The sequence below is a fragment of the Cystoisospora suis genome, assembly GCF_002600585.1.
Source record: "Cystoisospora suis strain Wien I chromosome Unknown contig_1038, whole genome shotgun sequence".
Classification (NCBI taxonomy): domain Eukaryota; phylum Apicomplexa; class Conoidasida; order Eucoccidiorida; family Sarcocystidae; genus Cystoisospora; species Cystoisospora suis.
Window position 1 is genome coordinate 1 of NW_027153839.1, and position 26,027 is coordinate 26,027.

General features: G+C 46.2%; 1 protein-coding gene across 1 annotated transcript; it reads left to right on the forward strand.

Moving 5' to 3' along the window:
• The first annotated feature begins 2,917 nt into the window (after positions 1-2,917).
• CSUI_002460 (spc97 spc98 family protein) lies at positions 2,918-25,960 on the forward strand. Its single transcript, XM_068062661.1, has 22 exons — positions 2,918-4,490; positions 5,279-5,560; positions 6,274-6,999; positions 7,476-7,547; positions 7,758-7,887; positions 8,687-9,959; positions 10,542-10,809; positions 11,246-11,552; positions 12,187-12,456; positions 12,917-13,268; positions 14,083-14,269; positions 14,947-14,990; positions 15,856-16,019; positions 16,275-16,464; positions 17,482-17,943; positions 18,628-18,684; positions 19,283-19,547; positions 20,444-20,538; positions 21,388-21,643; positions 21,830-21,945; positions 22,906-23,001; positions 23,624-25,960. Exons 1-22 carry the CDS (start codon positions 3,780-3,782, stop codon positions 25,503-25,505), a joined length of 8,205 nt encoding a protein of 2,734 aa, XP_067925361.1. The 5' UTR covers positions 2,918-3,779; the 3' UTR covers positions 25,506-25,960.
• Positions 25,961-26,027: the final 67 nt, after the last annotated feature.

Consider the following 26,027-nt stretch of genomic DNA (forward strand, 5'->3'; position numbering starts at 1 on the left):
TCACGCTGTTGCTTTTCCTTGTGCCGCCTGTAGCTTCCCAAGGAGAGCAGAACCTAAGACGGGGATCGGGGGGAGGGGGGGGGGCTGGATTGCGCGCCCCTTATTACCTAGACTGAAATGGAACTAGGCATGTTGAGCGTCCGCCCTGCTACACACCTGCCCCCGTGGTGCCCTTGGTACTACTCACCACTGCGTGCGGTGCATCAGACCTGCCTTGACAGAGTTGAGAAGCCTGCGAACGTTGAGATCCAGCCGGACAGCCAGGCACCGGTATCTTCTCGCAGCCGTGCCGTAGGCCTTCTGCTACTGCGGAGGGCTGGACTGCCTTGGACGAGTTCCGACCAGTGTCCCCAATGGACAATTTCTTTTGAGAACTCTACTGCAGAACCTGGAAGGAGAGCGCGTACGCTTCAGAGCGCTCTCAGCCCTGTTCCGGTGTTCCTGTTAGCAAGCGAAGGAAGGTTCGTGATCGTGCCGAGTTTTTGGTGTGGCCAACAACAGGCTGAAGAAAAACTTGGGACTGTGCCGTGCTGACCAGTCCAAGCAGGAGGTGTTCAGTGGCTGGTAATCTAACCGAGTGCTAAGCGGGTATTCCGCCAAGCTCCTCTTTGTCTCGAATACTTGTCCGCTTTCTCAGTTCACACGCAGTGGGAACGCTCAAGGTGTGCAGATGAGCAGAACCGAAGGAGTCGGACACTCTGCATTCTATTACACACTGTACGGCTGTGTTCCGGACAAAGTAGCATCTTCGAAGGCAAGCAGAGGGGGCGTGGCACACCCCGCCGCGGCACTGTGACGCGTGAGAAACTTGGCTAATGTGCGGGGGCTCTTAGTTTGCTTCGCGTTCGTGGTCGTGGACTGTAGTGAGAGAAATCAGATAAGTGGCCTCTTCGGGGATAAGTGAAGAAACACCGGCTCCGTTTTTAGAGATCGGAGTGCACAACGCCGCTTCACCGAAGTCGTTGTGAGCCCAGTGGTTTGGAGAACAGATCGTGTGCCGACCTGAGCTGAGCACCTGTCTCCCGGGATGTCACTAACTGGCCCCCAATGACAACTCCAGGCATCTTTCAGACGGGCGCAGGGTTTGCTAAAGGCCGCTACGTGAACGCTCAAGCGGAGTGCAGCGAAAAAATATCTGAGACCCACTTTACAGTTTGCCAGTCACCGTCTCCCCCTCGACCCTCGGTGTATGTACAGGTGAATGTCCAGTGTATGTCCTAGCTTCCCGATTGCCTTTCTGAGACTGCCTTCCCACCACAGCTGACGCCCCCGCGAATATGTCTGGTGTCGGGTACGGGCGGAATGGAGGTTGCTGAGCTCAAGCCATACGCTGAGTCCTCTGACCCAGAACGTGTGCCAGCGCATGCGGCGGCATACACGAGGGAATCCCCAATGACTGGGATTACCGCCTTCGTGCCAGTTGCTACTGGGGCTGAAGCGCATGCAGCTACTCTGTCAGATTATGACAGTTCGGTAAGGGGGAATACCGGATCCCCCCTGACAGAAGCTACCTCTGTAGAGGATGCCGCACCGGCGCAAGATCAACTCAGGTAGGAACTCTAGGGTACCGGCACGGCGGGCGCGCTAGCACATTTCGACGACGGCATTCCTGCAGTCTACCTGATATCCATCCCGATGAAGCAAACGAAGTCGAGTCAACAGTCTCGGGTCCGGCACGCGAAACAACCCGAACGTTAGTGAAAGGGTTTTCGGCCCCATCCCCTTTCACCGCTTCTACTCCTTCGGATAGGCCGTCTTCTGGGCCATTGGAGGCACACGGACACGACACACCAACAAGGTTGCGTAGGCCCCGCCAGCTCCTGTGTCCGGAAAGATGCGATCCGGACAGTCCACGTAAGTGGGACTCGTTTTGCCAAGACTAGACGCGCCAAAGACGCTCTACAGTCTCTACTGGAGGTCTAAAGAGGAAAGCTGAAGCTCTTCGGAACAGCCCCGGATCCCAAACAACGATGCAAAGATTGCTGAGCTCGTGGCGCGCATCAGCGGAAAGCCATCCTCCAGACTTTGACGAGGACACACTGAGACGGACGATTCAGGAGGTCGACGAGCGATTGCGGGCGGGGGAGTGGGGCCTGCAGTTGGAAGAACAAAAAGATAGAGAAAGGAGGTGAGCTAGCTCCTTCAGGTGATGCCGCGTGGTAGCGACTGAGCTGTTACTTGTAAAGCCTGATGACAAAATACGAGAGCTCACTCGGCATGTTCCGCACTGGCATGGATGCAATGCAAGAGTGCATGCGTGTTCTCGATTTGGTAAGGACTTTGTATCAGAACTAGGAAACGACAGTTTCGCTGACGCATTGGACCAGCAACTGGAGAAGGCTTACGCTGTTCGCCGTCAAATGGATGAAACGGAAGCAGATACTCTTCTGCTCTACCAGAAGCATCTCAGCGTGAAACAAGTAAAAGAAGAGTTAGCCAGTCTCCTGAAGCAGTCTGAAGCTGAGTGCCCCTTGTGAAAAGAGCTTTCGAGAGTGTGCCTCTCTGCGTCGAGAACTGTCTTGCAGTCGCCACCCCGGGTCTAGTGCCTTACTAGCCGTGTTTACTAGCCCATGACTCTGCAAAGACTCCCCGCCTACACCGGGTACTCCCTTTACAGACGCGTGACCGGTGTGTGTCTTCACGTGCACGCAACGTACTATATACGCTAGGAGCCCTGGGATCTTTACATCTGCGCGACAGTGCCTGCTACTAAAACGTCGTGCCGAGCAAGCCTTGTGTCTGTTCAGTGCAGGGTCCGGAACGAGCCGAACACAGTGATGGTGAGGCGTGCAAGGGCAAGAGGCTCGGGGCCACCCCCCTTCGAAGAGCGAGGGGGGTGGGCCTGAGCTCGTTTCTCTAGCCGTCGTAACGGCAGGTAGTACCGGACCGCCCCAGAAGGGGTTACCATTTCTGAGCGCACGAGACTTCGCCTTTCCGACGCAACCATAATTGCTGTGTGAGGTACAGGACGAGCCAGGGCGGGGCGTACTTGACACTTCTTTGCGGTCAGAGCAGTTGTTTTACCGGGCTGGCGCGGAGACCTTATCTCGGCTGCATGCACACGAGCCCTACATAACTTCGGTGACCTGTTCCCTTTTAATATAGTTTTGGCCTTTCAGGGCCTTCTAGTTTCTTTCGCTTTTTGTTGATGACCCAGTTTGTCCCTGGTATGAGATACTGGACTGTTAGGTTTTGCCGCTGTGTAGCCATTGGCGACGGGGCACTGCTCCTCCGACAACTGGGGAAGACAACAGCGGACCTTGTACAACACTCACTCTCTGTCGGCTTGGACTCCCACTTTCGAGTGACGCTCTTTGCTGAGGAGACTCACCTGCCGTTTGCTGCATCTTGCTACGACCCTGTCTTTGCCAAACCTCTAATGTCATCTCCTATCAGCACTCCATGATGGCGGGAGTTCACTTTCCCAGCCTGCTCCGGCAACGCGGCACGGCCGTACTTCGTCGATTTCACCAGCTGTTCAGATAGCCCAAGAGCCTGGCTACAGCCGATGCACCGGCCGCGGAGAGCCGAGTTCGGGCGTGGATACGGTCAGTTATGTGCTCGTGGGAAAGATATACCCCAGGTGTTCCTAGTCCGGTGTTCTATGGTAAGGCCTGGCCTCCTGTCGTCGTGTGATGCTGTTTAGCGTTGTGTAGACCCTTCTTTCTCTCCCGGCTTGGGCTGACTTCCTGGTCTCAATAACTGCCGTGCCATTTGAGAACCCCCCGGTTCTGTTCTCAGGTCTTGTCCGTGTCCGAGATACTCACCACTTCTGCAAAATGATGCACGAAATGCTAATGGCGTTGGCGGGGTTCCCAGGAGACGTCTTCATTTACCGTCGTCCCGTTCCTCCTGAAGATGAGCTTATCTCTTCCCTCCCGCCTCCCTCTCTCGCTTTTTCTTCATGTTCTTCTTTCTCCAAGCACGGACGTACATCATCTCCTCTCGCACAACACCGTCAGTCAAACACGCTTCCTAATTCCGAAGGCATTTCTTACTCTCCGGATGAAAACTCGAAAAGACCGGCTGAAGGAGGGTTATTTCTGAATCCAGACTTGGGAAGTTTCTTCACATCCTCAGAAAAAGATCTTTTGAATAAAATCGTCGCTGCCGGATATCATTATCTAGAAGTACAAGAGTTCATTTCTTCCGTTGACTTCACTGCTTGTAGACCGCCCCCCTCCACGACCGCTGCTGGCTCCACCCTGTTCTCTCAGCAAATACCAAACGACGACATGGATGAGAAAAGAAGAAGGTTTCTGGCGGAGGAACCGGAGAGTCTTTCAGGGTATCAGAAGACGAGGTTTGTGGGCTTGTATGTCTCTTCCCTTGCAAGGGCGATGGATGAAATGCTGCGGAAGTATTTGCAGGCCGTTGTAGAAATTGAAGCTCAAGTGCTTCAGCAACCACTCCTGCCCCTCACTGCGGTGTATGTACTCCTCGCTGCAGAGCAGCAGAAGCTCAGGACTTTGCACGAAGTCGTCACCAAGGTAATCGTTTCTCGCCTTCTGCCTTTTTATGTTTATGGCAAATGTACCTGGGTGGTTGAATGTACAGATTCATCGTACGACGAATGCATCACTCCATGTGGCAGGGCCTATTTATTCATTTATTTATTTATCTATCTCCTATCTAGCGAGCGTGCCCGCACCCGGTACATCCATGGGACTGTGTCCATTTTTTTTCGTCATGTATATCGTTTTGCGACTATAGGCAGCCAACTGTGCTGAAGCTCCGGACCTCTCTATCTTTTGCTTGTGAAGAAGACGACAGAGACAATTCATGTGACAAGAGCACACCTCAGACACTTTCCTTGTTTACGTGAAGCCTTATCTCTCTTGGGTGCTCTGAATCGCTTTTTCCGTGCCCCTCGCCTCTTCTGACCCTTTTGCTGGAGAAAGCGACACGCTTGTAGACGAAGAAAAGCTCTAGGCGTGCTCCCCACTTCTTCGCTTTCTCCTCGCTCTCTTGTTTGTTCTCCCCTCGTCTCACCTCCGTCTTCCACGGGGCTCTGTTCTTCATCTCCTTCCAAAGCCACGGCAGTACGAATACTACATATATATATATATATCGGTATGCGTGCGTCCTGCCTTGGTTTATACGCATATCTATATATTGATGGATACGTATATATTGCAGATCTGTGTATATGAGATATGTCTGTAGTATTGAGGCAGAAGCTGCTTCACTCACACAGCCTTTTCAAGGTTGCTTTTTGTTTGCTGTGTGTCCTGCGTGTTTGTTTCTCAACCTTCTTTTCTCTTTTTTTCATCGTCAGTACCGTGCGATGGCAGGTCTTCATACTTCTCTTTCATCTTCTTCTATTATGGGAGATCTCTTCTCTTCTTCATCGTCATCTGTCTCAGCATCTTCCTCGTCTTCTTCTTCTCGTGCTCCTGACATCAATGGCTTACGTCAGCAAAGACAAGAAAGAATACTTTTGTTGCCCTGTGGACCCCTCCTTGATATGCTCTGGGAAGGCACTCGGAGTGGAAGTCCAGTTGTACAGCAGGTGTATCGACAGCTCGTCGATGCTTGTGCACATGTCTTCATATTTCAGGTCGGTTTCTGAATGGTTTGGAGAAGTGCCGACAAAGAGAGACAGTAGATTCTTTGTTTTCACATGCATAGAGGAATAACGTTTTGTGAAGAGTGGGGACAGGATGAATGACGTCTGTTGTGCTCTCCTTCCGAACTTGAATTTCTTGCCCGTTCATCTATGCGTACAGCGAGATCGAAAGATGTATACACCTGTCTCCCGTCTCCAAACCTTGAGTTGTTTCGCATGTCAGTTTAGAAGAATGTCTAGATTTTTTCTGAACAGAAGACATAGTCCTTGTCTGAACTTACTCCGCTGCTTCCCCTACCATGGCTCTATGCTTTTCTTTCTCTTAACGTACAAGAGAAAAGAGAAGAGGGAGAGAAAGCAGATCTTGGGAATAGAGTTCTGTAGAATTGCTGTTGCTAGGTTTGCCTCTCTTTTCCCTTCGACAGGCTTTTTGAGACACCTACCTAATACATACACTTACGTCCTTACCAGTCGCACATCTCCAAGTGTCTGCTGTCATGAATACGCCTTTCCTTCTCGAAACGTCAGAAAAGGACACACCCCCCTGCGTCGCCACGACCAAAGTTATACTTACCTCTCTGTCTCTACATGTATATATATGCTCAACTGTATACACACCTTCATGTTTTAGTAACGCTCCGAGTACAGCCTTTTTTGTTGTTTCTTAATGTGTGTTTTATGTGACTTTTCCTCGATCTTCTTAGCTTTCTTCGTGGCTGCTCTCCGGTCAGCTTCTCGATCCTTACGGAGAATTCTTTCTAGCTCGACGCGTGTGCCCTTTCCTGACGTTTTCTTCTTTTTCTTCGTCTTCTTCCCGTTTCTTTGACTCTTCTCCTGGGCCTTCATTCTTCTGTAGCCCCTCTACGGCAACTCTCGCAAAGAGCGAACCCAAATATAGAGGAAAGAAGAGACATGAAGATCGTGAAAAGCATCACCTTTCTCTCTCTACTAGCTCGTCAACCTCTCCTGGGCCTGTATCCTTTCATAAAACTTCCTTTTCTGCTTCACCTGTATTCTTCCCTCCCTCTTCATCCGTGGCATCTTTCTCATCGAGGAGTTCTCTTTTTGCTTCAGGAAATTCCTTTCTTTATGAAGATCTCGCTCAGCCACTCTCTCCTCAATGTTTATGCTATGAGTGGGAGCATATGTTCAGTATAAGTCTCTCGAAACTTCCTGTATGTTGTTTTCCGCATGCAAAGGCACCTCTATTTCCATCTCCTTTGGTAGTAGGAGGGAAGCCTTCTTCTCTCTTGTCTTCAAGTTCTCTCTCTGTATTAACCTCTTCTTCTTTCAGTACGTCCAATAGCTGGGAGATTGCTACTGCGGCTACAACTGCAGCCTTCGTAGGCAAGACCGTGCGGGTCTTAACAAGAAGCGGAAGATGGGGGGAACATCACACGCAACAACTTCGACCTATTATCGCTAAAATGGTATGCACCTAGATGAACAAGTCGATGGAAGGTATGACCATCTATGATTATGTATGAATATGTATGAATATGTATGTATGTATGTATTGCGTCCAGAGAACTATAAATACACATCGACACAGGGTCACTCTACTCCTCGAGCTCCCAGCCATGTAGACAGTGTGAGCTCCTTCCCTCTGCCTTTCTACCGTGCTTACAAAGAAAAGACTCTTCCACGTTGCACCTTTGTCTCTTCTCCGTGTTGTGTTTTCCGTATTTCGTATTGTCGAAATTCACTCCATTCCTGAGAAGAAGTGTCACGCCTTTCTCCGACGCCGCTTAGTAACGGCATCGGCGCTGTTGAGCGGGGAGGGGAGACAGACGGCATCTCAAACGTTCGTTGATGTCTTTTGCGTCATTTACAGCATCATCTTGCTTTTTCTTCTTTCCTTCCTTTCAGAATCGTTCTCTTTTCGTTGTTGTGCGTTGTCTCTCAGCGTCGGGCCTTTCGCCATCCCTGCTCCCCAGCAACTGTTCTACTTCCCTGTCTGGAGATTCTTCGTCGAGTGGTAAGGACGTCTCTCACTAGCAGCAAGGGAGAGAGAGACCACGTTCTTCTCTCCTGGCGTGTGGGGCTTGTCTCCTCGCTCGTTCTCACTGTCGCGCGGCAGGGCCCTGTGCCTATCCTCCTCTCCATGGTTAAGACAGGTTGCATAATATCTCGCTACGGTTTTGCAATACATGTATTCGTTCTGTTGTCGACTGGCTGCTTCCTGTAGGCTGGGAATCTTTTATGGGAGATGATCGTAGAAGAGGCTGCACTCCAACAGCAGATGATTCTTTTGAAGGACTTTTTCCTTCTTGGAAATGGTGAGAAGGCGTCCTCAGTTAGCTTTGCTGCTGTCGAGTGTACGTACAGCTGGCGGTTCTTCTGCATGCATCATCGCCTAGAGCGTACACACTATCTTGTGCGTGTCTCTAAAGCTACGTCCGCGCGGATTCCAATCGTCTCCAGTCATAAAGAAGCCGCTGTAATGCTTCTGTTTTATCCGTGGTGTAGTTTCCATACAGCGCTGGCGGGTGACGAGAGGACTCCTGCGGTGTATATACACTCCGAAAGAAGGGTGTTGTAGTGTGCTTAGAAGACTAATATTATAGCCCTTCCCATCCCGCTTTCTAGAAAAGTGCGTGCTCTCTTTCGTCTTCTCTCTCTGGCGAAGGACGAAGACGAAAAAACAAATACTGGGTTTTGGCCGTTGTTTGAAGAGGCAAGGAAGCGTATAGACTACTGCTACACTTGTTTAGCGACTAAGCCTTCTTCAGTCTCTCCTGTATACGGATGACCGCTTCTACACGTACACACCAATGTCCTTCGGCCATGTATCGATGAATCTGGCTACCCGCCGGAAGAGTAGTCCTTCTCAACACAAGGGTACTGTCTACTCGCTTATGTCAGCCTCTCTCTGGAGTGTGTTCTTCTCTCTACTCATTTCTTCTCTCTCGTGACTGCATACATCTTCTTTTCTTGACCGTCAAACTTTCCTCTAAGCATCCCTCTCCTCTGTCTTGCCCAATCTTCTCGGTTTCTTTCCCTCTTCGGTCAGCATCAACGAGAGAACCGAGTCCCTGATCATCTTCAGTTGTTCATGTATCGTCCTTCTTCTTTCTCAATCATTGCTTCTTCTTCTTCTCCTCGCCTTTTCTTCAGACCACTTCTACCAACTTTTTCTCGAAACGGCGACGAAATGTACACGGCGTCATGCGTCTTTCTTATCTTCTCTTAACTTCTTTTCTTCTCCTTCGTCATCAACACCTCAGACACGCCTAACGATGACGTTTGAACTCCAGCTAAGAAGAAGTTTTCAAAAGGCAACAGTAGATGGAGCTATGATTTCTGTCTCCTCTTCTTCTCCTACATTCTTAAGCTCAAAGATCTCTCAACATCTTCTCTCATCTAGAGAGAAAAACCTTCCTCATAGTGCTGGGTCTTCACGATCAACAGCTGCCTCTCCTACGGCCGGAGTGACCACTAGTAGGAGTACCTCAGAAGATGATGAGGAAGAACTAGAAGAAGATGAAGCCGGAGTGAGAGAGGGTGAAGACAGAGAAGGAGGAGAAGAAGAAAAAGAGGAAGACAGGACAAGGGGAAGAAGAGAAGAACAAGAGGAAAGAAAAGAAAAGACCGAAGTAGAGGAGATAAGACCAGCAGGGTTGCCGACTCCAACTAATACAAGAATGATGACTTCAGCATATTCTACACCTCGTTGTTCTTCTTCTCCCCCTGTTTCTCGAAGTCACCCTAGTGGCTTTACTCCACGTAATCTTACACAAAATGAAAAAAGGGAATCCTCTGAAAGAAGGAGTCCTCAGCATGAGCTGTCTTATCCTCGAGAACGTACAAGTACCTCACCTCGTGTCAACACTTCTTCTTTTTCTTCCTTGTCTCCTTCGTCTTCTTCCTCTTCAAGTCGAGCGGTAGTTGCCCGATACTCAAAGAACCATCTTGAGAAAGAAGAGGAAGAAGGAAGACTGAGTAGAAGCTATTCTTTGGTTTCCCTAAGACCCCCATCGCGAAGAGACAGACTACGCTTGTCAACCTCAGCCGAGGGAAGGCGTGACGCTGAAAGGAAGGAGAAGAAGAACACGAGAGAGAGGAGAAGAAACAAGGCAAAAGATTTCCATTCTTCTTCTATGTCGATGAGCGATTTGATTCTTCAAAGATCAGCGAGACCTCGCCTCGGATGGACTTCCGCAGATGCTCAAAGAGCCTTTCAAATTCGCGTGATAGGGAGAGGTTTTCTTATTCATGATTTCTGTCAGCTAGAAAGAAGAACATTCTTCCGTAGATCAAGAAGTCGTATAGGGGGGGGAGGAGGTGAAGAAGAAGAAGATGAGGAAGGAAATCTCTCGACGTCTTCAGCCTCAGCCAGTGGCTTATCACGGATAAGTCGACCTGAGTGTATCTTGAGAGGTCAAGCAAGGTAAGAACAAGCAAAGAGGGGCATGCAGGAAAGAGGGTATCTGAAATCTCTTCTCTGGCCTTCACCTATGACTGCCGCACGTCAAGCGCAGAATGGTTTCATCGATCGGGAAAGACCGACGTCTACCAGATGTAGAGATATAGACGTACGCATATACACAATGTGGGGTGACCCCTAGCATCATATCTGTCTATCAATATATATATAGATCTATCGTTAGTCTATTCATCTATCAAACCATCTGTCTCCAATCTATCTATCTGTTGATGTGTGTAACGAGTAGCTTGAGGGGAGGGAGAGGCCTGTAGGGGAAAGATTCGAGAGTTTAGTAGTTCTTCAAGCTGTGGTCCAGTTGGTAACTTCTTTTGTATTCAAGCTGGCAATTACATGGGTCCCCATGCTAGTCGAACTCCTCTGCGCACTACCCATGAGCGACTAACTTTTTGAACCAACGACAGTGCTATGAGTAGTGTAATGTTTGGCAGTATAGGCTCACATTCTCGTGGTGGTACAGTAGAGGCTACCGTCTGGTATCTTCTGCTTTTCTTGTCTTTCTCTCTTTCTTTCTTCCTGTTCTCCTAGAATTGTGACCGATGGCTCATTACTGTTGGGAAGGATCGAAGAAAAGAAGTTTGGAGAAGGACAAGAAGGGAAAGGAGAACAAGCGACAGGAGGTGAAAGAGAGGAGTGCCCTCTTGGTGCTTGCCTGCATGCAGAGAAACAGCTCATATCTCATGGCTTCAAGGTAAGAAGGAAGAAGAAAATCTTCTTGACGGAAGATAGCTGTGAACCGAAGTGCAAGCTGAAGATTGGAGTAGCAGGGAAACAGCTCATATCTCATGGCTTCAAGGTAAGAAGGAAGAAGAAAATCTTCTTGACGAAAGATAGCTGTGAACCGAAGTGCAAGCTGAAGATTGGAGTAGCAGGGAATATAAGAAAAGACGATGATGTATGAGCCTTCCTCATAAGTTCGCTTTTCTCTTCTTTGTCTATCCCCCAGAGAACCAACTAGTCTAGATGTGAACAGTCTTTCTCTACTTAGAGAGCGAAGCTCACACGCCCTCCTCTTCACATGAGCTGTCTATGCGTTGACACTTTATTCATTCTTCTTGTCTCCTTTCAAACAGGCGAAAAGCCTCTCCCTAACTAGATACTGACTTCCACAACTTCACTACTTTATAGACACATTATAAACAAAGTCGAAGAGTCTCTTCACAAAGCGCTTCTTCGAATCTCCTTGCTTATGAAACGTTTCTTTGTTTTGCTTCTTTTCCTCTTGCTTATAGCATTCGGTTCTCTTTTCACTTCAACCTCCTCCTTCTTCTTCTTCAGTCCTATCTCCACTAGGAGAAGATTCTAGCTCACCCTCGTATTCGCAGAAAGAAGAAAAAGAGAACATGCGACCTCCCTGGGGAGCAGCACTTGCGGTCGTCTTTCAGAACGGTAGACCGCCGGCTTCCTTCAAACCTACAAGAGGGATACTGTGGAATACAACGGACAGGGAGAACGGGAAGGTCGCAGGGGGCGGAAGAGAAAGAAAAAGTCAAGACGTCTGCTGTAGTTCCTCCTGTGATCTCTATTGGCCTAGTATTGGTACGTTACGGTGCCACTGCCACCTCTCTTTCTCTTTCGCCGATGAAGTCCTATCGTTATACATCTCTATTCTGCCATTACATATACGTGTATGTACCCATACATAGTCCTTGAGAGATGAGACACTCTTTCACCATGCTTGCGCGGCGCACACTATATATATACACGTACATGAAAATATGTACGCATTCGTGTATGGCCATACATATATAGGACTATATCAGGGTCCGTATTTTCCCGTCTTATCCACGAGGGTCAATCCCCCCTACTCAACAGATCTCCACAGGCAATGCAGTGGGCTGAACGAACTCGAGCGTTGAATGAACGAATGAACATCTCTCGTTCTCTTTTCCTTTTGAGAGAAAACGAAGAACACAGTCAACACTATACATCACAATGGTAGAAAGACGTTCTTTTCATTCTCGTCAACGCACTCCGGGTGATGCTCAGACTTATACAGGCGTAGACCACAGGTGATTCTACCTGCTGTCTAAATGCTGGCGGTGAACCCTTCGGGGTCGTTCTATCTCCGTGTCCGTGGTCTCTATCATTCCCTGCCTCGCCTCCTCCAACTCTGTTTCAACGGGTCGCTGTGTATGCCTTTCTTTCCCTTTCATTTCCTTTTTTACATTAGGCGACTGTGTGGCTGTAGAAGTTCGGGTAGGAAGATACTCAAAGAGACAATTTCAAGCTCTCGAACGTAGTCGGCATCAGTTTGAGAAACAATCGATGCTCTCAAGGAAGGAGAGGAGAAGTCAGGATGACACGCGAGACGAAGAAGAAGCAGAGCGGCCTGACAGGGATGATGATGATGACGACGATGAATCTCTATCGTTTGATGAGGAGACAGTTATTGTAGCTGAAGCTTCTCTTCTTGTAGGTAAGAAGGCTCGCTCTATGAGAGGTAAAGGCTGGGGGCGCCGAGAGGTAGAAAGAGACCGAGCGACGCGGAAGAGCGAGAAGAAGAAAAGGAAAGTAAAAGGAGGTGTATGCTGCTTGTCTGTATAGTCACGTAAACTTGGCCCATCTAATTCGACGGCTCATAAGGGTCTTTCCTCATGTATATCCAGTGCTCCTGTGTGGATGTAATGGAGTATGTGTCAGGGATATACCCGTCTCCATGTTAATTACATCCGCCTGTACGTGAGCGCCTGGGTACCAAGATAGATACATAAATATATTTATATACAGAGAGAAATGTATTCAGGTGTATATATATCAGTACAGGAATCAGCGCATACCTATGTATAGACACGTACTAGATACATGCGAAGCTATTCGCTGTCGGCTTTGTGTCGAACATCTCTTTAGCGTGCGTGGAAGCATCTTTCTGTCCTGTGTGTCTTGTCGATTTCTCTTTATAGGAAGAAAAGCGATGCCGTCAGGCTTGGATCAGAGCCAATCTCTTGACAGTATCTCGTCTCTTGCTTCTCCTTTCACACTCTTTTCTCCATTCTCCTCATCCGCACAAGATACTCTTCATATGCAGCGGCCACTTTCTTCTTCTGTTCGCCAGCCTATTTCTTCTTCACAAACAACGTCTAGAGGGGGCAGCAAGAATGCCGGCTTGAATTCATCCTTCCATCCTACTAGTCAAGGACTCGTTTTCCCCGGGGGTGGTGTATGTACACCCCAAGCCATACTGGTGAATCGAGGATATAAACAGTGGACCCTTCCCACATGCGAAGATCTTGATGACGAAACTTTCACTCTCACGTATGTCTTCCTTGTTTACTGGTTTCGCCTTGGTATCTCCACCTGAATAATCTTACTTTCCTCCTGCTACACATTGCGTCAGAGATCTCTCCCTCGTATGCGGTTCTTCTTATGCATCTTCTCGCCTATCTGCGTGTTGCAGAGATCCTTTCCATGGGTTGCTTTCTTCACGAGAATCGCTCTACAACAGCTGTCGTCTTCTTTTGAAAGACAGCGAACCTTTTTAGATTTAGTTATGTGAAGTGATAGGGTATGAAGAACGTCCTCATGGCGGTCTCCAGTGACGTGTTTGCGGGGGTGACACATAACTAAGGAGGTGATCGTATCTCTAAGAACTCTTTCTTTTCTTCTCTTTCACCCGCTGAAAAGATGTCGCTCTCTCTCTCTCTTTTACGGAAGACGTTTCCATCTCTTTTCTACTCTCTCGTTTGGCATGAAGACACACGTATCCACATATTGCTGCATGTCTACCTACTGACTTTGTTCTGATCAAAACTATACGGCCATGAGGGACTCGTCGGGGAACGAGAAGACATCCCGAACGGATAGGTGCAGGTAATTTTGTGATTGGTACCTACTGCCAACGTCTACGGGTTTGTCTTATTTTCTCTCTTCCCATGGTATGTGTATCGATCCACATCTCGAAGGATACATCGTCCGTCATCCAGGCAAGTCGATAAGACAGCTCTCGCCAAGGACGGATAGGAAGCTAATCTTTCTCTCTACCCATGGGACGGACTGCGTGACTACTTCTTCATTCAGTCTTATCACTACGAGGCAAAGCAAAGATTGTGTGCGCTCTCTCTTGTCCTAGGATTCGATACTTACCAGAGAGACAAGAACTTCGTGTCGATCTTCAATATCAAAACTCCGATGATGTCGTTGTTCAAGAAGATAAGATAAAGAATCACTACTCCAAGCCGACCTCTCGTTTTCAGCCTTCCCTCCGTCAATCTCCGTTCTCCTCTACGGCCTCTCTTCTCCGTGTTCTTGGCTTTGATGTATGTCTACCTTCTCTGTATAGACACCAGACAGAAGAAATACCCATCTGTATGTTTCTTCTAGCAAGCAACTCGACTGAATACCACTCTGTCCCAGTGTTTAGTAGACACTTCGCTCCTACAGGTGCAGAGGACGTGGCATTTCAAGTTCAGGAAGTCCTGCAGAGTGTGTGGTTCTTCTAGGCTTTCTTTCACATTAGTTATTGCTGTCATCTTTATGCATGTCGTGATTCTCTAGCTTTCGTTTTTTCTTTCTTTCAGCACGCCCGTTTTCTCTCCTCCCGTGTAGGGGTGCTGACATGTTGTCTAAGTATACGAGCGTGCATGCATTTATGATACATATGTTGTAAAGATATTCGTATGGACACGTTGGTCCCACGATCATTGAGGATGGAGGCATGCAGCTAGGCAACTGGGAGAATATCAGTACTGTGTCGGACAATAGAAGGAGAGTAGTCAGTAAAGTACTTGAGTAGACAAAGGGTCGTGTATCAGTGCTGCCTCTTCGTTTTTGCGACATGTCTTCATAAAGAAAGAGAGAGAGACATTCGTTCTCTCTTATCCTTAGGTTTGATGCATGCGATGGCATATATATATATCTCTGTTTTCTTCTTTGTAGAGACTTCTTTTACGTTTTGTCCCCTTTTTCTTTGTCTATGTATGTTTTTCTTCTTCAGCTCTTGCATGCACTCACGATGGAACAGGGGGCTGCATATATTGGGTATGCGTGCTGACAGCAGTCCTCTTCCTTCTTCTGTTCCTTTTCTTCCTTCAATTCTTGAGAGGTGTTTCATTGGAACGTGCCTTCTTGAAATGCCGCTCTGTCTCCTACACAACGCCATAGATCTCTTTCTCCTTCTTTTTCCACATATCTCTCTCTCTTCTTTCTCGCTGCTTTTCGGCGTGCTTAGTCGGAAATCGGATCGCCAGTGAGCTGGGGTACAACCCACCAAATTTCTAACTGCTTGAAGAAAGAAGGCTAATCATCTCTGTCGCCTTCTGTGTGTTTTCTGAATGTGTACAAGGCGGAGATGTTTGGCACATGAAGTTCGTAGAGCAGGTGTCGTTTTCATGTGTATCTATCTATCTATCTAAGTACCTTTCGATCGCCTATATGTCTGTAGGAAGGTGTACACACAGACACCCTGTGTTGTTTTCATGCTCCCCTGATAAGGTCAATAAATAGATACTGTCTGTCCCCATCTCTATCAGTCTACCTTTCTCTCTCTTTCTGTCTCTGTTCGCCTGTTTGAACGGTACTGACGATATTGGGACAATAGTCGACCCTCTGTTTCTTACACGCTCATCGAAGTGGTCCATGCCTTGCTTCTTCTCTTTCATATTCTGATAAGATCTATACCTCTCCTCCAGTGTATCTTCTGTTTCTCTCCCAGGTATCATTCTTTTTCCCTTTTCTTCTTAGCTCTTTCACCTTTTCTTTATCATCCTTCTTCATCACCTACACTGTCTTGTCCTTTCTCTTAGCTCTTTTGCCTTCTTGCTCTTCACCCCCCCAACTCATCTACACACTCACCTTCTCTTCTAGTAGAGATCGGTTGTTGTTTTTCCTCTCTTTGTTCGCTCAGACTTTTCTCTTTACCTCTCTTTCATTGCCATCACCATCGGCTGTCCTCTCCTATTCCCGCCTCTTCATCTTTGTCCTCGACACAATACGCAGGGAGTCTCTCACTCGACATGTCTAGGTGGCATCAGACTCTCCGAGGGAGAGGAAACGCAGCAAACGAACACGGTACGATCTGTACGCTCACATTCGCTTCTCTCTCTCTTTTCAACTTTGCTTCATCTGTCTAGATACAGATGTACATATAAAAGTATATATATATATCTATATCTACGTCACACACCTTCGTTCTGAGAAGATGAAGAACCTTGTGGTGGTGTGGAAAGACTGCGTTCGGTTTGTTATGCTTTTTTCTGTCTCTCTTTGTTTTGGCTCATTTTCTTCATGAGGGTTTCTCTCCTTCTCCTTCTTGTACTCCGACAGGTGAAGGAAGTTTTTGTCTTTGCTGCTGCTGCTGCTGTGGTAAAAATGATGCTGGAGCTGAAGGGAAGAAGTTGAATAGTAGTACAAGAAGAGAAGGATATGGAGAAGGTCACGAAGAAGAAGAAGAGAGGAGACGCCAATTTTTCTTTCATGAATATCATCTTGTTAAGATGTGCAAATCATCGGACAGGTATAGAAGCAACCTACACTCATGAACAGCTGTTCCCACAGGAAGGGAGAAGTCCAAATCTTTAGGTTCTCAAAGCCTCTTCCCTGTTTGTCTCTCTCCCTCTCTCCTGTCTGAGACCTCTATCGATTCTTCTCTTTCTCGTACGGTTGTAATACAGAGCCTCCTAGTCTTATCTTGCCATCTGTCCTAGTCAAACCCATATATATGTACGCGTGTATGCATATACATCTGTAGATCTATCTGTATCCAATCTATCTTTAATCTATCTATCTATCTAGGCTTGCACTCACTGTCTTGCTTCGACTGTTTTTGATCTGTTGTCCCACGGAAGAGATATCGTGTGTAGCTAAGCGAAACACGTTTCACATGCAATGAGACATTCATGAAAATGGATGTAGTATGAATCTATGTGTATATCTAACTACGTATCTATCTATCTATCTCGATGTATCTATATATGTGTATGTCTCGAGTCTAGAATTGTGGGTTTGTGGAAGGGAGTTCGTTTGCTTAGACGTAGGGGTATTTGAGTGGTGCTGCTGCTGCTGCTGTCCTTCACACAGACACAGGTGAAGAGAGAGGTGTGTATCCTTACGACACCGTGTGAGAGAAATCAGTCTTCTTTCTTCTTCTCTCTCTCCTTCGCTTTCTCGGTAGTAAGGGCTACGCTATGTTCATGGTAGTTTCTTCGTTGTTTATTTTATCTTCCTGGGGATGCTAATGTGTATAATCCAAACTGACTTCACTCGTGTATCTTAAGAGAAAGCAAGGATGACAAACAGATATGTATGGAGTGAAAGCGATTCTGTAAAGAAGACCTACCTTTCTCTCGCCTTCTATCCCCTTCTTATTATGTCTCTCGTGCTTACGTGTGTAAAGCCGTTTTTCGTCTCTTCTGGCTTGTTGAAATGACTCTTCTCTTGACTCATGAACGAACCATCCTCTTGTTGTTCTTCAAACCTCTCTTGATCTTTCTTCCTTTCTTCTCCTTTTTTATCCTTTCTCCTTCATAAATAGTCAGTATACGTCATTTCTGACTCATATCTGTTCTTTCCTTCATGCATGCGAATCCATGCTTTTCTCTCTCTTCTCAAGTGTCATTCAAATACAAGAATGGATACACCAGTCATACCCTACACCTTTACAGCCTCCCCCGACTTCTACTTCTTTCCTTACTAAAAAGCGAGAAGGTGGATCTTTATTTCATGAAGAAAAAGAAGACTTTCTCTCTTCTGGAATGGGAGATGAAGAGGAATTGTCACTAGGAAGAAGAGACCTGAGAGAAGAAGAAGGGAACAGTCATCTTCTTCTTCAGGTTCAAGAAGAAGAATTGAGGAGAGGAGGACTTCTTCTAAAACAGCAAGAACTCTGGAGAAGAGTTCAGCTTGTCTTCTCTCCTGTATGGCCTTTACCTCTCTTAATCTCTTCGAGGAATATCGATTGCTACAATGCTATCTTTCATCTTCTCTTTCAAATGAAGTGAGGACAATTCAAGCGGATACGTACCTATCCCTGCTCTCCCTACTTCGCACCAGTTCGCTCATCATCATAAGCTACTCCCATCACTATACTCGTGCATATATGTATATATATATATATCTGCACAAGGAGAGAAATAGATAGCTAATATTCATATACATATATATATAAGGTAGGGTTTGTATGTATACATATGTACGTACCTGTCTCTCTCTCTCTCGTTCTCACTGTGTATATGTAGGTAGACTGAGATATGATGCGACCGGGTGAAGATGAAGGAATTTTGGCTGAGTCGTTTTGACGGCTGGCATGGGCGTGTCTGTCCGGCACCATGTCTCCTCTCTTATATCTGTATAGATGGATGAGGAAAGATTGAGAAGAGGAAGAAAAAGAAAAGGAAGAGGTAGTTGAGATACACCAACAGTAGAACTCTTTGGTAGAGGCGATAGATGTATGTAGGAAGAGATGAGATTAAGCGGAACCAAGGGTGCGTTCTATTGAACGCCTAGGTATGTATCTCGACTCTTCATGTTTTCTAGCAAATACAAGGCAGGTAATATGGTGCTTCTGCTTGTGATTCTCCAGCTTTTCTTAGGTAGTCAAGGCTTTTCTTTTTCGTGTAGAGAGTTTCTCTCTTAGCATCCCTTGACCCTTTTTGCTTGTGTTCCGCATGCATGCATGCAGGCATTGTTATTTCGAGTTGCAGAGATTATGGCTTGATGCCATCTTCGTTTGTAAAAGGTGAGACGATCTTTTCTTCGTCTCTTACGAAGAAAGACTCACTAGTGTATCTCCCTATCCACAGTTTATTTCTTCTCCACGTCCTCTCTTCTATACAGCCGTCGAAAGATACTTGTACTAGTCCATGTAGAGAGCCCAACATATACAGGTGAATGAAAAGAACTGAAAACAAAACAGAGAAGTATACCTCTGTGTAAATCTCAGGTTCAAAACAGAGAAATAGATCTATATGTATATCTTAGGTATACCTAGACACCAGAAGGGAAGGAAGAACGTTCTCATACATCGCTCAGTTGATGTCTTCAGTTATATGATGGTGATGATGTTTAAGAAGGTTCTTCTCTTGTACATACAGAGAGATCATCAAGGTATGGACGATACTACCTAGAGAGATTCATCTTTCTAACTAGGGACAGGTGTGCCGCAGCAACTCTATATATAGACGCCAAGTTTGGGTAGTCGTATGTATGCGATGTCTCTACGTATACTACTTGTATACCCATACTGAGAAGTCGCTGTTTGTGTTCGATGGAAGTCTAGCGTATAGATAGCAGTGGGAGAAGTTGCCTCGTGTGTTTCTCTGGATGTTGTACTGCAGACGAGCTTCGTATCTAAAGAATTCAACGGTACGGAGAAGGCTTCCTACACCTCGATTTCGAGGGAGATCTCGCACCCCTCCCCGTTGCTCGCAAGAGTCGAGGGATATCAACAGAGAGAGTGAGAAAGAAGAGATAGAGAGAAAGAAACGAGAAGATGAAGAAGAAGCTCAATGCTGGGCGGGAGAAGAGCTGTGGATCTTACGAGCCCGCATGCAGTTTGCTGTAGGGAGAATCCTCCATCATCTTCTCAGTGCTGTCATCGAGGTAAGGAGAAACGACGGAACACACAAGGGAGGAAGCTAGGGGAAGACCTGAGACTCCCTAGAGGGTAGACAAGGGTGTAGATACCTACCATATACACATATAGATAGATAGATGTGTACCGCTCTATTTGCATATGTGTATATCAGTTTTTGTATGTGCCCGACAGGTAACGGTCTCGCCTACTTGTGCAAGAAAGGAGGACGGATAGAGAACAAGCGGTTTGATGAAGGTGGAAGAGTTTATGCCTTTCCCATATCATGCTGTTCAGCTGCTATCATAGAGAACTTCCCGATGCAATCGAAGAACGTCTGAGCTCTTACCTATACGTTTGTATGGGTACTGAAAGACATGCCAAGCTGATGCGCTCAGATCTCAATTGTCTCCATACTTTTCAAATCTACGATGTTCTGCCATCCATGGGGTTGTACCCGCGCTTCCCATATACAGTCCAAGACAGTATCCCTGATTAGGAGAGTAGAAGAAAGGACAGTCAAGTGCACACCTCAACTCTAGGAACGTAGTATCTCGACAGACTATCAGTACAGTAGATCTATATCCAGTGAGCACTCTCACTTAGAGCAAAGGGGACAGTGTGAAGTTTTTGATAGCGCTAGACTGTCGTTTATAGATAGGCAGGGCACTTTGTACTTTTCTTCTCGCTGTCTCTCAGGTATATATATATATATATCTTTCTTCTTTTCTTTATGTCTCTACTCGTTTTGCATGCATTCAATCATGATACTTCACGCCTACATGGTGTATCTCTTTGTGGAAGACAGGCATAATGCCCTGTTTGCTTCTTGTTCGTGGTGGGTTATGTGTGTGCTGCCTTCTTTCTTCCTCCCTTCTTGTCTACGTACGCTCGGTCGGATCCTACTTCTACCTACTCTCACTAGCCAGCGTTTCATCAACTCCAAGAAGTTGTGAGAAAGAGCGGAGATTTCGAGAGAGTTAAGATGGCACATGAATCCTTTCTTCTTCACCTTGCTTCGTAAGCCCCCTTAACTTTTCTCTACAGTCCCCTCATACAGGATACAAGTGTAGCACCTGTCTTTTTCTTTCTCTATTTGATCTTGTTTTCTTCTGCTTGCCTTCGTCTTCTGATAGGCACACGACAACGGGAATGATTGAGTGAGATAATTAAGTATTCTCACTTGTTTACAAGGCTGTCTTTCCTTCAAGAATCACGTACTGGATTCATCTGTATGTACTCGAGTGGCATAAGGAGTGCTCACATATGCAGCCAACTATATCTATCTATCTATCTCTAATCTATCTATCTATCTATCTTTAATCTATCTATCTATCTTTAATCTATCTATCTATCTGTTATGAGGCACGGCATGCGTATTCGCCTCAGTCGTTCATCTTTATTATATACAGGGTATGTATTGTATATCTTGAATTGGCGTAAAATACTGTACAGCATATATGTGTGTATCCAACGTACGCGTGCACTACAGTCATCATCGGCGTTGCCGTTCACTCAATAAGAGATTCCATCGGGGTGGCTGAGTGAGCGAAATCCCTCTGCTAGGTGCTAAGTCTTGCTTGGCTCTCCGAAAGAGCCCGGATGCTACACGTCCTTTCTCTGCATATCATACTTGCATGCATACATACCCGTATACACGTGTAGATATGTATACATAATGTAGATGCATTTAAAGAGATTTCCTCTTTCTCTCCTTTTCTTCTCCTCCATTTACATTTTGTATATCTCTCTCAACTCGCGAACTGACTGTATCCGAGCTCTTCATAGAAATCTACCTTGACTACGCTCTCATAGAAAGCTACCTTAACATCTCACGGTTTCTTCTTGTTCTTTCCTTCTTTTTCTTAGGAAGTGCTGGCTAAGACTTTCTTCTCTTCTACGACCTCTTCTGCATGCGCTAGATTGCATAAGAAAGTTCATCGAAGTTTTCACGAATCTCCTAGAGAGATATCGAAGTACAACTACAACGTCTTTAATAGCCATCCATCATCTCCGTTCTCAACAATCCAAACAGCTTTCATACTCCTCAAGTAAAAAATCCTCGTCTATAAGCCCTCGATTCAATCGAGATATGTCGAGGACGCCCACCCTAGACCTCTCTCAGGTATGGAAGGAATGAAGTCCTGGGATGGGGGGAGTCTATCTATCTTTAATCTATCTATCTTTAATCTATCTATCTATCTATGAGACTCGGTCAACACATGGTTGATGACATGGCCTCGTCTCTCTTTTCTTGTTCTACTTCTCCTGCTGTCTTCTCTGTCTCTTCAATGGCCACGCATGCATGCAGGCACTGCTCTCTCCCTCGTCATCTTGCCTAGGAGCTGTCGAAGCTTCAGCCTCATCTTCATCTCCCTTAAGTCCTCAAGAGTGGGCAGTCTTAAGAGTGAAGCTTCACGCCATCAGGTAAAAACGAAGAAGAATCCTATGAAGCCAGACTATGAAGGCATTTCTTGCGTGAGGAAGAAAGAAAGAGTGAAAGAGAAGAGAGAATGAAACATAATCTACAGATTGTTGTAACGGACAGAAAGAAGAGAGACGAAGAAGAAGAAGGTGAAAACGATAAGCAGGATGGAGACCTGTTGTCTCCTCAAGTAGATCTCACTCGTTCTTTCACAGAAACCCCTACACCTCCCGCTGCAAGAATCCCAGCATTTCCACTACCTGCGATTGCTGTCTCCCTCTGACGCTAGCTGCACTGCTTCTCTTTCACTCGGGGGAGAACTCACTGCAAATACAGAATTTCTTCTCCTCGTTCTAGTTTACGTCTTTGCATCTACACATTCTTTCTTCTTCAAGTATAGCCTGCCCTTCTATTCTTTCAAGCCCCGTATTCAGTTGTCATTCTTTTTGATCTTCTCCATCTTGTATATATCCGCATCGTCGCCTTCATCTCTTTCACATATTCTCGACTCGGCATACTTCTTCCTTCCTTTTTGTGTCTCTAAGCTTCTCCTCTCCTTCAGATGTATGCGAGCGTGTCGCGTGTAATGCTTCCTACCACTGTACATCATATGGACAGAATACAGATAGATAGATAGATAGATTAATAATCGATAGATAGATAAATAGATTAGTAGGAACCTCTCATTCATCGCCCTNNAGGGCGATGAATGAGAGGTTCCTCCGTAGAAACGCAGATGGCCGAGAATGAGAAAAGAAACAGGTAGAGGTGAGGGAAGAGGTAAAGGGATGAGAAAGAGAAAGTGTCAGAAAGCTTGGAAAATAATGAATAAGAGGGGTCGTAGACAGAAGTCTTGTTTCCTCTCCTTTTCTATTTCTTCTTCTTTCTCTTTGGCTTCTTCTCCTTCTTCCTCTTCTCGTTCACGCCTACTTCTCTGCTTTGGTGTTTCTCTGTGTCTGTAGAGATGAGTTAGATCGACATCTTTGTGTTTTCGCTGGAGAACTCGAAGCGCTTCGTCAAAACCCTTTGCATGCCCAACTGGATCTCCTTATGACTGAGTAAGAAACTCAGTTCTTCTTCTTCTGAACCTTTTCTTTCGAATAACCCCCGAAGCGTAACTATAGATATACATCATACGTACTATATCTATCTATTTATCTTTACTCTATCTATCTACCTTTATCTATCTATCTACCTTTATCTATCTGTCGTTCCTCTATCTACCTATCTTTACTCTATCTATCTATCTTTACTCTATCTCTCTTTATCTGTCTATCTTTATCTATCTGTCTTTACTCTATCTTTAATTACCTATCTTTACTGTATATATCTGTCTATCTATTTACGTAGAGATGGTCGTATTCTTTTACATGTACGCGTAGAACTGGTGTGTATAGGCAAGTCAATATGTCTGGGGAGAGTCTGTATTCCGCCGCGATAGTCTTGTGTTAGTGGCGATCATGATAGCGTTCTGCCCCCTGCCTTACGTGAAGGATATCTGGTATATGAGATCTCCTGGAGTACATCTCTTTGTAGCGATGGAGGCTGAAAGGAGAGAAAGAGAGAGAAAGAAGCTCGTTCAAATGAGAGGAGGGACTTTTCTTCACATGCTCTACCGTGTACGTACCTATTCATGAAAGAGCGTGCTCTCTTTCTGTCCGCCTACAATTTGTTCTTTAGATTTAACTTCAACTCCTTTTTCTCTCGTTCTTCCTCCTCACGCAAGAAGAACTCCGAGCTCTCACCTCCACCGACGCCATCCTTGGGACCTTCATCGCGTTCTCCCAGAAACCTTTCTTCTTCTCCTCCTTCTCTCCCCCCTCCTACACCTCTTGTTACTAGTACTGCTTCTCCACGATCTTCTTCATCGACACAAGGCAACTTTACTTCCCTGCTTCCTTCGATTGTCCCTTCAAGAGGGCCGTCAGAACTGGCAGCTAAAGCAGCTTCTCTTCTCCCTCAAACCCCTCGTCATGGCATCTACAATAATAAGAGTAATGATATGATTAAATACAGACAGAACAGTTCTTCCTCTGGATCGACTCCGCCACGTTCCTCAACTCCTAAGCTCCAACACGTTCAAACTCCTCGTCGGCCAACCTCTCTAATGGAAAGCTTTAGGCATGAAGAGAAGACTGGAGAAATAGAGTTCGCTTCTGCATCTGCTCGTGTATTTCCTGAAGAGCTGTCGTCTTCCTCTTCTTCGTTTGTGTCGTCGAAGAGACTTCCCCGTGTATCTACACCACGACATCAAGAGGGAAGGAAGAAACGAGGTGAAGGACAAAGAGGAAGAGGAGGAGGAGGAGAGGGGCCAGAGATCTTTCGTTTAGATGATGAAGATAGTTCTCCTCGAGATGAAGACGCAGATGAGGCGCAGAAAAGACAGGAAGAAGTCTTCTGCTCCTATTCGATTGATCAGTCTTTCTTATTGGAGCGGCAGCAACAGGAGGAGGAACTTCTACAGCAAGGGCAAGGTAGAACGGAAGAAGATGAGAGAATAAGGAGAGGAGAAATGAGGGGAAGAACGAGGACAGAAATATCACAGCAAAGCAATTCTTCTTTCTATCAGATTGACAATCATTATGGTCTCTCTTCTCTTCACTCTTCAAGCGGTGAAAAGAACGATCGTTTAAGCTCTTTTGAACGAAGAGAACAACATAGCTATCCTGTCCCGTCTCCGTCTTCTTCTTCTGTTCTCCCCCCCCCTTCATCACCTCAGATAGTCAAACCACCTTTACCTTCTCCTACATTTCTTCTCCAGAATGCTTCGTCTCTTGAACCGTCTTTGTCGTCTTCGTCATCTCGGGAAGCAGTCTTAACTCATCCACCAAACCCTCCGCCGGTTTTCTATCAGCAGACAAGTTGGCATGCTTCACCTGAAGAAGAAGAAGCAAAAGGCAAAGAAGAAAGGGACCTCTACCAGAGCATGATGAAGATGAGACAACAGCCAGAGGAACTATTCGGAAGGAACCCCCCTCATCTTTACCAAAGTTCCTTAGCAGATACCTACCGGCAACAAGAAGGAGTATCGAATCCTCTTATTCATCCTTTCTCTTCGTCCTCCTTCTCAGCAATGGCTTCCTTCTCTTCCTCTTCTTCTTCTTATCTTCCTATGCAGAACCATACGTCTATTTCAGGTGGCACACGCAGTCACGATGTGATGAATATACAGAGAGGAGGAGAGCCTGTGAGAAGGAGAGAACAGGAGACCACATCATCTTACAACCATTCCACCTCTCTACATGTATCTTCGTCTTCATTGTCTCATCATGATATTCCTATTCATTCAAGAGAAGAAACAAAAAGTTCAGTTTCTGCAGACCTTCTTCTTATTAGGCCTCCTCCGCTGGTACCTCCGCAGAATCATCTCCCGGGTCTCTTCAATCCGAACATCCAGCCCTCACAGGTGACCGCGATGACGCATGCAGGAGGGGGAGAAGAAGAAGGAGAACAAGGACAGGAAAGACGACAAGACGATTTCTATACGGATCTACAAGCGCGAGCGCGCGCTGCACTACAAGAAGCAAGAGAAAGAGCAGCTCGAAGGAATCTACTTGAATAAGCAAGAGAAAGAAACTCTTCTCCCTTCTTTCTTTCTTTCTTATCTTCTGGTTCCTTCCTTTCGTGACTACTGACAAACATCCATAGACAACGAAAGGGTTTTCTGTATACCGTCTCTCTTTCTCGAGAAAACACATAGACAACTCGGTGGTCATTCTTGAATGAAGTGTCTCCGTGCTAAATGTCTTGTCTGTTCTTGAAAGAAGAAAAGCCAAGAAAGAAAGAAAGATCTCGTCGTGGTTTCCAGTCCCAACATACGTGTGGTGGGGAGATCTGGAAAGTAATGCATGTCCTGTTGAGGTGTATGTACACCTACGTGGTGTACATATTGTTTTTTTGTCAAAGACAACGCTTCTCAATGCAGTTGCATCTCTTCCGGAGCTGATATGCCTTTTGTCTGAATGCGTTTTAAAGAAGTCGTAAGGTGTAGAGACACTCCAGCAACTCAATCAGACTTCTCATAAAAAGGTTCGTCTCTACTGATAACCGGGGAATTCGAGCTATTTTTTAGAAAGATAGATTC

What these genes read in the sequence shown, in the direction of transcription:
- CSUI_002460 (XM_068062661.1), top strand. Translation starts at nt 3,780, where the DNA reads ATGATGCACGAAATGCTAATGGCGTTGGCGGGGTTCCCAGGAGACGTC. An exon ending in TCATATCTCATGGCTTCAAG is followed by an intron (nt 10,810 to 11,245) that starts GTAAGAAGGAAG and finishes TCTTGCTTATAG; the next exon opens with CATTCGGTTCTCTTTTCACT. An exon ending in CAGGGGGCTGCATATATTGG is followed by an intron (nt 14,991 to 15,855) that starts GTATGCGTGCTG and finishes TTGTTCGCTCAG; the next exon opens with ACTTTTCTCTTTACCTCTCT.